Here is a 13256-nt window from a genome sequence, read left to right as displayed (position 1 = left end):
TGGCATATACTTTCAAATTACATGCATGTGTACACATAAAAAGAATTGTGGATATGAAATTAATATCAAACCTCATGACCTAGCAGGTGTGATTATAACTGTGTGCCTGCTCCTGTTTAGAATGGGAAGAGTCAAAGCTTGAATTCCCTCCAGGACTGAAACGGGCTGCCCAAAAGTATCTCATTTGGAAATGTTGCCCACTCTGGTTGCAAGTAAAGGAAATGGTGAAGAAAATAATAATGAATCCATTTGCTGAAATCTTTATCACGCTGTGCATTATTGTGAACACCCTGATAATGGCATTAGAGCACACGCTCTTCTGTCCAGACCAGATTAAATTGGGAAACTTGGTAAGTCAATGCCATATTTAATTGCAAGTTGAAATTTACCCTAAGCAGTAATCTCTGGGATGATTTTTAAAATGTTTTTAAGGTGTGTTTTGTACCTAGAGATGCCATCCCTTCCCCCATAATCCTACTTGAAATGAAGCCGCCACAAAGCAAATTGAATATCAAGTTAAAAAAAAGTTGCAAACAAAAAATGCCAAGAATGGTACGGATATTCCCCATGTTTGGGTTCCAATTCACATGACAGTGATGACAGCATTCTGATTTCATAGGGGAATGTTGTTGTAGTTGTTATAATTATAGTGTATGACCAAGGTACTCGAAGGATCACTTCCTCTCATTCTGTTTGGCCCATCAATAAAGTTCTTCCTCACAAGCCCTCTGTGCCCCTACCTGCAGAGGTGAGACAGGTGTCAACCAGAGACACGGCTTTTTCAGCAGTGACATCTCACTTGTAGAATGTCACTCCTCTTGCCTAGAGCCTATTCAACTCAGTAAAATTATATTGTTCAGGAGGCTACTTTTTAGAAAGGGAACAGGGCAGTTTCAATTGTCTATGAATCAGGCTGCTGCAGAGCGCAGCAGCACTCCCATGGTCCTCAGCAGCCTGGTTCAGATCAATTCTGGACCAATTCGCCCTCCCTGCAGAGAGTGGGATTACTCCCAGGGTGGCAGGTGGACTTCCAGGAAGTGATGTCATCATACAGGCTGGGGGCACGCACGTGTGAGAGGACATCACAAGGTCGGTGCCAGGCCTCCCACCTCCCATCTGGGGACTTAGCAACCCTAGTCTCCCCACTTCTATTAGCACACAGCCAAGTCAGGTTAACATGTGGAAGGTGGGCCTGAATCATTGGGAAAAATTTTTTTTTGTAGTTTGGCCTTTAATAGTAAGCTGTCGGTCCAAAATGTGGTGGGCAGGCTACTTTCAGGGGCTGAATACAGGGATTGTATCAATCCTGTGCTAGAAGCACTGCTGTTTCTGGGCTCAATTCATAGTGCTGGTACTGAACCTTTTAAGGCCCTACATAGCCAGTTTTGTTATTGGAGAGCCAGTTTGGTGTAGAGGTTAAGAGCACGGGACTCTAATCTGGAAAACCGGGTTTGATTCCCCACTCCTCCGCTTGAAGCCTGCTGGGTGATCTCGGGTCAGTCACAGCTTCTAAGAGCTCTCCCAGTCCCACTCACCTCATAGGGGAATTGTTGTGGCAATAATAATGACATACTTGGTAAACCTCTCTGAAGGGGTGTTAAGTCATCCTGAAGGGCAGTATATAAACTGAATGTTATGCTGAGTCACATCTTGTTTTCATGGAGGTCAGACAAAGATGCAGAAAGAGAAGGGGCTAGCCAGAAAGCAAGGAGTTTCTAAGAGTGGCAACTTGAGTAAACAAAGAGACAGTAATAGAACAGACAAGATGAAGGATTTGAAGTTTATCTAGTTTATCACTCTACTGCCCCCTCTGGAATATTGGTGAACTTCATACAAAAATGCAGAGGAGTTAGCCGTGTTAGTCTGTAGTAGCAAAATCAAAAAGAGTCCAGTAGCACCTTTAAGACTTTAAGACTTGCATCTGACGAAGAGAACTGTGATTCTCGAAAGCTTATGCTACAATAAAGTTGGTTAGTCTTAAAGGTGCTACTGGACTCTTTTTGATTTTTCATACAAAAAGACATTGTACAGTCCTTCTATTCCAAAGCTTAACAGCTGCCATAACTTGCCAGATTTCTTTATTTACTATCTGCTACATTCCTGCTTTTGTTCTGATATCATTTCTTTCTTACAGATTTTCACAGGCATTTTTACAATTGAAATGATCCTCAAAATTATTGCACTTGATCCATACTACTATTTTCAGAACCCTTGGAATGTTTTTGACTTCCTAACTGCTATCATAGGCATAATAAGCGTGACAACTAAAAAACGCCTAGCATTTTTCAGACTGGTAATGAAGAATTATCTTTTATTAAAGTAAATATAAATGTTCCATGTGTATCTTTTGAGGCTGCTTTCCCTAAAGTTATTTTTGGGGGGTTAACTTTGTGTATGTGGCAAAAATGAGTCGGTGACCATCAAATTGACATATTTGATATTGTAATTAGTATATGATTGCTATAAAGTCCTTGAGGAGATTTATACCTGTTTGAATTGGGAAAAAGAAAAATTATAACCTTAACTCCTAGTGAATCAGATTCCTTCATACAAAATTTCTGCCAGTTTTAGCAGCCACTGCCTCATTTGCAAATGGGAATACAGTCAACCACATACACGTACCTTCTCTGTGGTGGCCCCCACCTTATGGAACAGCCTACCTGACAAGGTCCGGAAAGCTTCCACTCTCCTGGCTTTCTGCAAACTATGAAAACTGAATTATTCAAGGGGGCTTTTTACTCAGATAGAAGGGCTGTACTGTAAGGAAGTGGTCTCAAAGAGATATATCAGTTAAAGGATAGGGACTATAGACTTTACTATTATGAACTGCCTGTTGCTGTAAGTATGATCCTACTGGGTAGTCTCTATGTTGTTTAATGTGTCAGTCTTAAAATTGCTTATGTTCTGTTTCAGCGTTTAACTCTGTATTGGGTTTCTGCTGGCCTTAAATCTTTGCAAATTTGCATTTTATATACCTTATTACATTGTTTATTGAAATGTCTTGGAAATTGACTGCACTAATTCACACTGTGTAATCTGCCTTGAGTCTCAGAGAGAAAGGCAGACTATAAATAATAATAACCACTCCTTGCAAAGTTGAAAGTTCAGTTTTGTTTTACTACTATGTAATATGCAATGCAATCCTAGCCTTCCGAGTCTATTATCTTCAATGGATTTAAAATGGACTCTCCTTAGGATTCCAGTGTGGGTGTATTGAAATTATATGAATATTAGAATAGTGCATGGTAAAATGAAATGAAATGTGAGAGAGACCAATCCTGAATTGAGAGCATGTTCTTTTGAGTACATAACTCTATAACGGGACAACTTTATTTAATCAAATAGTTATTCTACAAAACATCATGTTTACTAATTTGTATATTAGTAACTGCCAGGCCTCCCACTTTGGCAGTTCACCTCCCACCCCTGCTGCTCAGGTAGGTGGCAAAGTCTTGAGGGGGGATAGGAGAGCTATCGGCATTATGCCAACACCATGAAGTCACTTCTGCTGTGATCTGCAAGTGTTATCATCATATTGGGCAACACTCTGCCATTTGCCCCATAGAGTTTTGGACAAATGTTAGAGCATCACCCACCCCATGTGACATCACTTCCCAGTAGTAGTGGAAGTAATGTCACTGCATTGCTGGTGATGTCATGATGTTGCATATGAGCCCTCCCACCCCCAATTAATCTTCCTGCAGGTTTCCACCATCAGGCTGGCAACCTTATTTGTTTCTTGATCCAGACAACAGGTTCTGCATGCAGAAGCAGTTTTCCATGCACGGATCTTTTCTGGATCAGGAAGTGTAGGAATAAGTTGGATGTGCATTTGGATACAGATGTCATCTGTCTGCACTGTCTTGCTTTCAGTTAGGTGCATATTTGGATGCTCATATGCTTTAGTGAAAGCATGGTTGCCCAGGGTTTCCTCATAATAAATATTTCCCTGGTATTCATAGAGAACTGGGGGAGTGGGCAGGATTTGGATCCTTCTAACTGTTTTTGTAAAAATTCAGAAAAGAAAGTGCCTCTAGATCTCCATATCAGTTTTCTCTCTCCCAAGCAAATTTATTATTCTGAAGGGCAAGGGAACCAACAGCAGAGAGGACTTCATTCTTAAGGCCTGAGCGCTTCTGAGCATACTTTGGAGTAATTTCCTGCCAGTTTAAATTGAATATAGTTTTCTGCACCTCTTCAGATCAGTGGATTGATCTTGGAGGGAAAACTGACTACAGTCTGAAGAACCCATTATGACCTAGGCCTAATTTAGGGGTTTGGAATTGACTTGTAATGGAACTTCAGTTTCTGAAGATGTCCTATTTTAGACTCCCTAATGACAAAATTTGCCACCATCTTTTATCTGAATGCACATCCACATCCCACAGTTATTTTGCATAATTAAAGCTGAATCAGAGCACAGCTGTTTTATCTGCTGACTAGTTTCTCACAGTTTTTTAAAAATGTATAAACTTAACAGGGCTTTTTTTCAGCTGGAACGCAGTGGAACGGAGTTCCGGCACCTCTTGAAAATGGTCACATGGGCGGTGGCCCCGCCCCCTGATCTCCAGACAGCGGTGTGGAGGGCAATCTAAACTCCCCTCTGTCTGGAGATCAGGGGGTGGGGCCACCGGCCATGTGACCATTTTCGCCGAGGACTATTTAAACTTAAAAAAACTCCTCCCTTGTTTCAGCTGACCCAAAGTGATATCACTGTGCGGTCCTGAGTTCGACCACTGAGTTCCACCACCTCTTTTCTCAGAAAAAAGCCCTGAAACTTAATATTTGAAAAGCTGCATCTAACAACTCTATTTGTTGCTATTTTCTTTCTTTTTTTAACAGCTGAGAATCTTCAAGTTATCCAAGTTTTGGCCAGCCTTGAATAAACTCATGAAAATCATGCTCAAATCAGTGGGCCCACTGGGTAACCTCACTCTTGTTCTGATTTTCACTGTATTTATTTTTGCTTTGGTCGGCAATCAAGGTTTTGGGAACTTTTACAACAAAACTGGGTGTAAAGACTGTGAAGCTATACCATTACCAAATTCTAACTGTTCAATTGAGAGAGGAATATGTACATTACGGTGGCATATGTATGACTTTTTACATTCATTTCTTATTATATTCCGAATTCTGTGTGGAGAATGGATTGAAACTATGTGGGACTGTATGCGAATAACTAAGAAAGAAGGATGGTGTATCGTTCTATTCATGACGGTCTTGGTGGTAGGAAACCTAGTGGTGAGTTTTCAAAGATCGTGCTGGTTCAGTGGGGCATGTGGGTGCTTCTTCACAAGCATTTTATGCAGTGGAATCCTAAACACGTTTACGGAGAAATAAAATGTTTACTCAGTTGAAGAGCTCTTACTCCCCAGTGTTTAGGATTGTGGCTCTAGTTATCTTCCTCCTGGAAGGTTCACACTCATTTTTTTCCTTAAGAAATTAGTTCACTTCTGCAGTTTGGTAAGCATGTCTAACTTGGAAAGTCTGGGGAAAGACAGACTTAATCTCTGGTCATCTGCCTCCTTATAGGCCCTCCTAACATAAAGCGGCTAGGAAAAAATGGCAATCATAGCCTATAAAAGCACTTTGTCATAAAACCCATCATTTAAAACATTAACAGCAGCCAATAAAAATAAGCAGGACCAACCAGTTCCAAATACCTGGGTTAACAACAAGGTTGCCATTTGCTTGCAGCCACCAGGGAATGCCTGCTGGCACTCTATGGGACAGCAGGGATAAATGGGGAAAATGCATTCTACAATGCCTCTATGTTACTTCAGGTTGCGTTATTGGAGTTTTTGGAGAATTCTGTGGAATTCTGGATGAATCATAGTGCATCCTGCAACGTGGTGATATCACTTCGATTACATGGCCAGAAGTAGCATTGCAGGGCACCATTGGGGTTAGTCCTGCCCCTGCTAGACTCCTGAGGGTTGCTAGCCCTCAACTAGTCAACAAAAAGCTTTATAATGGTGCCCAAAAGCAATAGACTGGATGCCCGGGGGGGGGGTCCTGAAGTGAGGTGCTGCAAAGAGGAAACCCTTTCCTTTGATGTTACTTGACTTATTTCAGAACAGGGTGGGTGGGTTCAACAAAACCTTTGATGAAGATCTTAATAACCAGGCAGGTTCATACAAGGGCAGCGATCCCTCAACTACCCTATATATTACCTATTTTGAGAGCCAGTATTGCAGAGGGGTATTATCGTCTTTGGTACAGATATATATCTGTGTTCAAACAGGTCAGGTTTGGTTGGTTTCAAACAGTACCTGGGAAAAACTAGGAAGTAGCAACAGATTTGTGTATGGCTGTATTGAATCTCTATTGGATTGTGCCTGTGATTTCCCTGGAAATTAGTAACATTCTTTCCTTAGCCCTCATAATGGGAACAATTAAAAAAATTCTTAATTTTTAGTGTGGTAGTGAAACCTCCTTTCCTACTCATTTTTCAAAAATGAAGTATAATAATAACTACTGCAGTTATATAGTGCTCTTCTAGACAGATTAGTGCCTCATCCAGAGTGGAGAACAAGTTAGTGTTATTATTATCCCCACAATACAGCTGGGGGGCTCAGCAAGTGGCCTTGGGTAAGCCACTCCTCTCAGTCCCAGCTGTATTGTGGGGATAATAGTAACACAGTTCACCACTTGGAGTGAGGCACTAATCTGTCAAGAAGAGCGCTATATAAGTGCAATATTATTATAATAAAGAAAATGCTATCTTAGCACTGAGTCTGTATACCAAAGAAAGGCTATTTAATAGTGCAATCCTAGGAAGAGTTGCTCCAGCCAATGGGCTTAGATTGGAGTAACTCTGCTTAGGATTGCACTGTAAACATATTAATTTGCAAAATGCTCTTGTTGCCCCATTTTCAACATTACTGCTTTCCCCTCAGGTCCTCAACCTCTTTATTGCTTTGCTGCTAAGTTCTTTCAGTAGCAGTGCTCCTGCAATCGAGGAAGAAAAGGATCCTAACTTGCAGTCGGCCTTTGCTCATATTCATAGTAGATTGCAATTTGTCAAGCACTGGCTTTGGGATCTGTGTTGCAATGGACTCATGCAAAAGCTGAAGGCATCAGGGACACAGAATAAGAAGGTGACAGTTGCTATCCCGAATGCAAACCAGAAAGAGTATACCACTGAGATGAAGGAATTTCAAGAGAACTATGTCAGCAATGAAATCTTCAAATATTGGGATAAGACAACAATCGATGGGAACATGGAGGATTTTATGTCAAGCTCTAATAAATGTGTTTGTGTCCCCCTTGCTGAAGATGAGGTTTTTAGTGATGAGGAAGAATGTACAGTCACAAAAATGGATTACAGTAACCAGGTATGAAACCAAGATTTTAAAAATTCTGGAGGAATATAGGTAACTATTGAGATTGTAGAAGTAGAGTCTGCTGCCTAAAAGTCTTGTTCTACACTGATTCATGCTGTCACTGATGCTACTTAAGATATGCAAGACCTCTAACTGAGATTGGCCACAGCTTGAAGTTGTGGTCATCAGTCTGCTGATGAGATCCACCTTCATATTTCTTTGAACAAGCCTCTAAAATCAACCATCTTCACTCTTGGCTGATGCCTAGATGCCACGCTTAAGTCGCTGAGAGAGAAGAAGCTGAACTGAATCTAGATATGGTAAACCTATTGCTGAAGATTAGGCAGAAACCTTAAGAGTAGATTGTCCTTCATGCTCCAGATGAAGGACAAGTTTGTCACTGACTTACTCCGTTAAGAGAATAGAGGTTCTTTTGGGCTTGCCGTAATACACAGAAGGGCCTTTCCAGTCTCCATCTGGCCCCCCCAAAATCTCCCACTCCTTGGGTTCTGCTGATCTGGCTATACTGACCCATGCTTCCATAACGTCGAGATTAGGCTGCTGCAACATACTCTACACAGGGCTGCTGTTGATGACAATTTGTAGTTAGCTGAGAATGTCTCATTACAGGAGGTTGTGTGTGTATTAGCATTTTACTATTGCACTGGAACATCTGCATTCCCTGCCAATTTGCTTCTAGATTCAATTCTAGGGTGCTGGTTGTTATTGTTAATAGCCTGGAATCCACATACCTGAAGGGCCTCTCCCTGTGCAGCGGTTTCATCTGTCTCACCAATTACTCCTGTCTACCTCCACGAGACAGATCACATCTGCTTCCTGCCTTCTCATGGGTTTCTTCAGCTCTGGCCCTGATCGTTTGGAACAGCTTATCCAATAATGTCAGGAATATTTTAAGAGATGACGTTCCATAGTAAGGAATATCAGTAACTGCTGAAGACAGTTGCCACTAGCTTAGAAGTTCTTTCTAAAGGATTATGAATTCATGGAGAATAGGCCTATCAGCAGTTATTAGCTATGCTAATGGAAAACTGAATCTCCATGTTCAAGACAGTAAACTTCTGAATATCAGATGCCATGGACAAACAATAGGAGGAAAGCCATCAGGTTCATGCTCTGTTTATGAGCACCTGGTTGCCACTGTTGGAAGCAGACTGTTGGACTAGATGGACCATTGATCTGATCCAACAGGGCACTTCGTAGATGTGTATGGTACGGTGCAGAACATTTTAGCAATCAAAAGGGTCCGCATGCCACCTGCAATAAGGAAACAGCATGAATCCTCATTGCGTTAGTTCTCTATATTGATTGCTGGTTGACGGCTGTTGAATATTTTAGTACATCTCTTGTTTTTAGGGGTTTTTAACTTTTACTGTGGGGAGGGAAAGCAGGCTTTAAAATTATTAGTTAATGAATATTCTATATGCAAAGTTTAAGAACAAAACATTGCTTCACAGAAATTTAATTATTTGCTGGAAACTTTTTTTCTGGGGGAGCCAGCTACGACATAGGAGAGAACAATACAGAAAGTCAAGAAATCGGTCTTCCCAGATTTCTGAAGCTACCAGTAGTTGGTCTTTGGATGTCCCCAAGGTAAAGTAAATGAGAATGGTTTAACAGCTTTATTGCTTGTTCGGTAATTTTTAATGCCACCAGTCTGTTATTCCTCTTTAATGTTACAGAAGTATATAGATATATATTTCATTTTCATAGCACCCAGGGCTGCTTCTTCTGTGGAAAGAGGTGGGGGAACTCTCAGGCTGGGCAGCTTCTGGCAGGTGGTGGTGCTCCCGGAACCGTGTGATGAGGTCACTTCTGGGAAGTGACACCATTGTGCAGGGCATGGCCACCCCCCAGGAGCACTCCTACAATTCAGGCCCACCCGTGCGCCTGCCCCTTACCGGGGAGCCAGGCCCTCTGCCACGGGCCTGGCTGTCTGTCTCCCTGGGCCGCCTGGAACACTGAAGGGGTGAAAAAGCTGAAGGTGAAAAAGCCAGCAGGAAGCTTTGAAAGCTCAAAAGTGCGCTTTTGAAAAGTGCAGCTTTGAGCTTTCAAAGCTTCCCTCTCCCCCTCCCCCAATGGGAAGGGGGAGGAGGGAGTTCCCTCTTCCCCCTCCTGATGGGAGGGGAGAAGGAATCCCCTCCTCTCCCCTCCCCTCCAGTGAAATAAGCAGTTGGAGCTTCCCTGGGCTTCAGCTGGGTGGGGGGACCTCCCTCTTTTCAGCTGAACTTTAAAGCCCATTTGAGGCTTCCCTGGCTTCAGCTGGCCCACCGAGACTTCCTCGCAGGCCAGCTGAAGTAAACCAGCATGGAGTTGCAAAGGGCCCTTTTCCCCACGGCTTGCAAGCCAAGAGGGAAAGCCTTCAGCTGGCCGGTGGGGAAGTCTTGGGCTGCAGGGGAGGAAAGGGAATCAGGTGGGTGGGGCCACCAGACATGTAACTGTGTTACAGTGCAGTCCTATGGAGAGTACACCCTTCTAAGCTCGTTGAATTCAATGGAATTACAAGGATGTAACTTTCCTTCAGTTTGCATTGTTAGCTACTTTAAGAGGATGCTGATATTTCTTGTTTTGTTTTCCTGTCCAGAGGTCCGATCTTGATACCAGCGGTTCTGAGATCAGCACAGTAGATCAAATTATTGTTTGCAGCCTTTTGCCTGAAAAGAGGAGAGAACCTGAGGACTGCTTTCCAAAAGGTAAAAGGCTGGCTTTTCTTGGCATGGAATGTATGTATTTATGTCCAGTTTCTAAGCAAATATACACAGTGTGTGCATGAGAGAGAGAGAGAGAGAGAGAGAGCTGCTCTTGTGTGCACTACATTACATCCTAGAGAGGCAGGCAAGTTTGCCAGCCAAACTCTGTGCTATATAACCAGGCCCCACTGTCCAGGAGTCCTCCAGCCCCGCACTGCTTGCGCCACTTTTGGCATCTGTCTTGAAGGTTGGCCATCTTCTGTTCACTAAGGAGTGTTCTAGGGCATGGAAGGCATTTTGCTGTGAAAACTAACAACCACATGCATAAAAAAATTGTGATGGTGTACATAGTGTTACAGATAAATGTATACAATTATCTGTTACGTACAAATTTAAAAGATCTAACATTGAAGTGTGGAATATTTTTTTTCTTTTAATATTTTTTTCTATCTTGTGAATGTTTTACCATATTTTGGTAAAACATGTTTTACCATATTTGGATTCAAACCTTGTAATGCTGCCAGAGGACAAATAAAATAATCTCAGAGACAGGGCCTAGTCACCAGCAACTGGTTCACCATCCCTCACAGCTTATCTCTCTTAGTCATAAATTCATACTAAAGTGGTCAGTTTCTTCTTGTCAGAGAAGCTTCCAGAGCGCAAGTCAATTGAAGAATTTATTGTCACAAAGATGGGTCATCTATTCCAAATGTATTCAGGACATACCAGCTGTTCGTGCAATACACATGTGGTCCCTGATCAGGGTGTTTCCATCCCGTGCAGTGTTCCTCTCTGAGCATGTTGTTACAAGGCATCTTCTTCGCACAAGCTTTCCATTTGAAATTACAGGCAAGGGCAGTTCTGCTTCTAGGTAGGAATGCTGACTGGTACTTAAAACCTGAATTCCTTTGCTGCATCTCTTGCACTTTAATATGCATGTATTTATTGCAAGGAAACAAGCAGCGGCACAGGGATAATAGGGGACAAAGGGGAAAAATGTTCCAAAGAACATTAGCACAAGCAGTTTAGGGGCTAGCTAGACATTGGCTTGTATCTGTCGCTGGATTGCTGTGGGTAGAAGAATGGTCATTTTGCTAATTTCCATCTCCTGTTCCCCCATCACTTCCTGAGGTCCTCTGTCATCCAGGTAAGAAAGAAGTAAGAAAGTCATGCTCCAAGGATGGAAATTCCTTCTATCAACAGAAGTTGCCCATGGATCTAAACCATTGTGTGCATATATGTGACACAGATATTTTGAAACCCACCTAGGCAAATTAGTGTGTATCAAGTAGTGCTGGATTGAAACAGAGTATGACTGAATGAAGAAGAGCCGGATGGGTTAGAAATAATAAAATAATCCTGAGAAGGAACTCCCAGTGATGGGCTGTAGCAGATCTGCTTGACTGAAAAATCTTCAGTCTTCCATTTCAGGTCTTTCCTGACAGTAGATCACCTCATGAGTAAGCACCCTAGCCTGCCCATTTCCACAAGCAACTCTTCTTCTGCCATCTGCTAGTTCAGACTATACATCTGCAAAGAACAGTATCAGAATCTTCTAGGAGACAGAGGAAAGAGAGCATGCTAGAAAAGCACTGGCTGGTACAAATTTACCTTTGTTTCCATTAGTGATAACTTGAACATTTGTTTTCTCTAGGTTGTGCCAAGATCTTCTCATGTTGTGTAGTAAATTCTGATACATTTCCAGGTGGCACTTGGTGGAGGTTTAGGAAAACATGCTTTAAAATTATAAAACACAGTTGGTTTGAATATTTTATCATATTCATGATATTACTGAGCAGCTTTACTCTGGTAAGTTCACTATTGTGTCTTCCCAAATTAAGCTAGTATAACTTTCTTTTGGCTTAGTCAACTCCAATTTGCTTTTGCTTCTTTGACTACAATAATTTGCTTGATAAGATGATATATTATCATAAATATATCTAATTTTCAACATGGCCCCATCTGTGGATACTTAAATCTAGAGATTAGGACCATGAACAGACAAGCCAGTTCTTTCTACAAACCTAAGAAAAGTTCCAGGTTTGCAGAAAGATCTGAAATCTGAAAACAAAAGACATTTTGGGGGGGGGGGGTTTAAGTCCCCCAAATAATATAAGTCTGTAGCTTTAAGAAATGGATACCCTCTGAGATCTCTGTGGCCATTGTAGGGATTGCTAGACAGTCACAACAATATTATCAGCATTCAAATTTTGGTCTGTCAATAAAAGATGGATAGAGAAAGCAGGTGTTACCAGAACTGCTCTTTATTATAATGGGGAATTAGCTATAGCAGTCTGTAACTTAAAATTAAGCGCGGATCATAACCTACGTATACGGAGGTCCCGATCCCAGACACTCTAGTGAAAAAGAGGCAGACTACAAATAAGTTCCAAACACGTGTATTTAGTGTGGCGTAAGCCTAAACTTGCACAAGCATACAAGAGAACATACAAGATCTAAGAAATACAGAGTAGGAAATACAGAGACGTTCGCATTAGCGGGCTCCCAACGATGATAGGGGAAATACTCACTTATCCTGGAGCGAAGCAGAGACACAGCAGCGAGGGTGGCCCAATGCCAGCACTGGAACCACAGACGGACAGCAAGGAAGTCTGGATAGGAATGGCCTAAGCACCGAGTGGTCTGGGAGACCAGCTTAAATACCCCAAAACGTACCCTGGGGCTGGTGCTGTACTTGGTGGTTCTCACAGATTAAAACAAAGACTCTAATGGGCTACTGAATGGCTTGGATGGGCCACTTTGGTAATCAGATTGTGATAAGTGACACCTCAGGAAGAGGGGACAAAAGAGGGTGGGGGAAATCCAAGTGGGCTGAAAGGATGTTCCAGCGGACAGGGCTTGTCCTGATGTCATCAGCTCTGGAATGCGGAGGTTTCTTTGAGATGCATTCTCTAAGTGCTTGGGATGGTCGGCACTTAGTTCTTCTCCGGGGCGGCTCCTAAGATATGCAGAGCGGGGCGAGGGGCTCTCGCTGCAGACGTGGTGTGCCCGCTTCGCCGAAATGGCTTCCCAAAGCAGTCTTCCTCTCAGGGTCTTCTGGGTGCCTGAGAACATGGATGCCGGCTGGGCATAGCTGGGGCTGGGTAGCAGGCTGCCCGGTAGCGAGGGCAAGCTCGGGGACCGGCCCGCGGGAGGCTCCAGGCGGGAACTGACCAGGGAGCGCCTAGCCAGGCTCGCTGGAGGTTTCCCCGGCAGGCGCCCG

The 13256-nt window shown here is 42.8% G+C and overlaps 1 protein-coding gene across 1 annotated transcript in view; it reads left to right on the top strand.

Moving 5' to 3' along the window:
* LOC129337363 (sodium channel protein type 5 subunit alpha-like) overlaps nt 1-13256 on the top strand; it is a 62522-nt gene that overhangs the window by 29170 nt on the left and 20096 nt on the right. Inside the window, exons 13-18 of the mRNA XM_054990965.1 lie at nt 121-350; nt 2135-2293; nt 4843-5241; nt 6900-7337; nt 9928-10036; nt 11688-11842. Of these exons, the coding sequence (XP_054846940.1) occupies nt 121-350; nt 2135-2293; nt 4843-5241; nt 6900-7337; nt 9928-10036; nt 11688-11842 (1490 nt within the window). The remainder of the gene's footprint in view (nt 1-120; nt 351-2134; nt 2294-4842; nt 5242-6899; nt 7338-9927; nt 10037-11687; nt 11843-13256) is intronic.

Source organism: Eublepharis macularius, chromosome 11 (assembly GCF_028583425.1).
Source record: "Eublepharis macularius isolate TG4126 chromosome 11, MPM_Emac_v1.0, whole genome shotgun sequence".
Classification (NCBI taxonomy): Eukaryota; Metazoa; Chordata; class Lepidosauria; order Squamata; family Eublepharidae; genus Eublepharis; species Eublepharis macularius.
The sequence above is the reverse complement of the archived record's forward strand: the minus strand, read 5'-3'. Positions and strand labels throughout refer to the sequence as shown.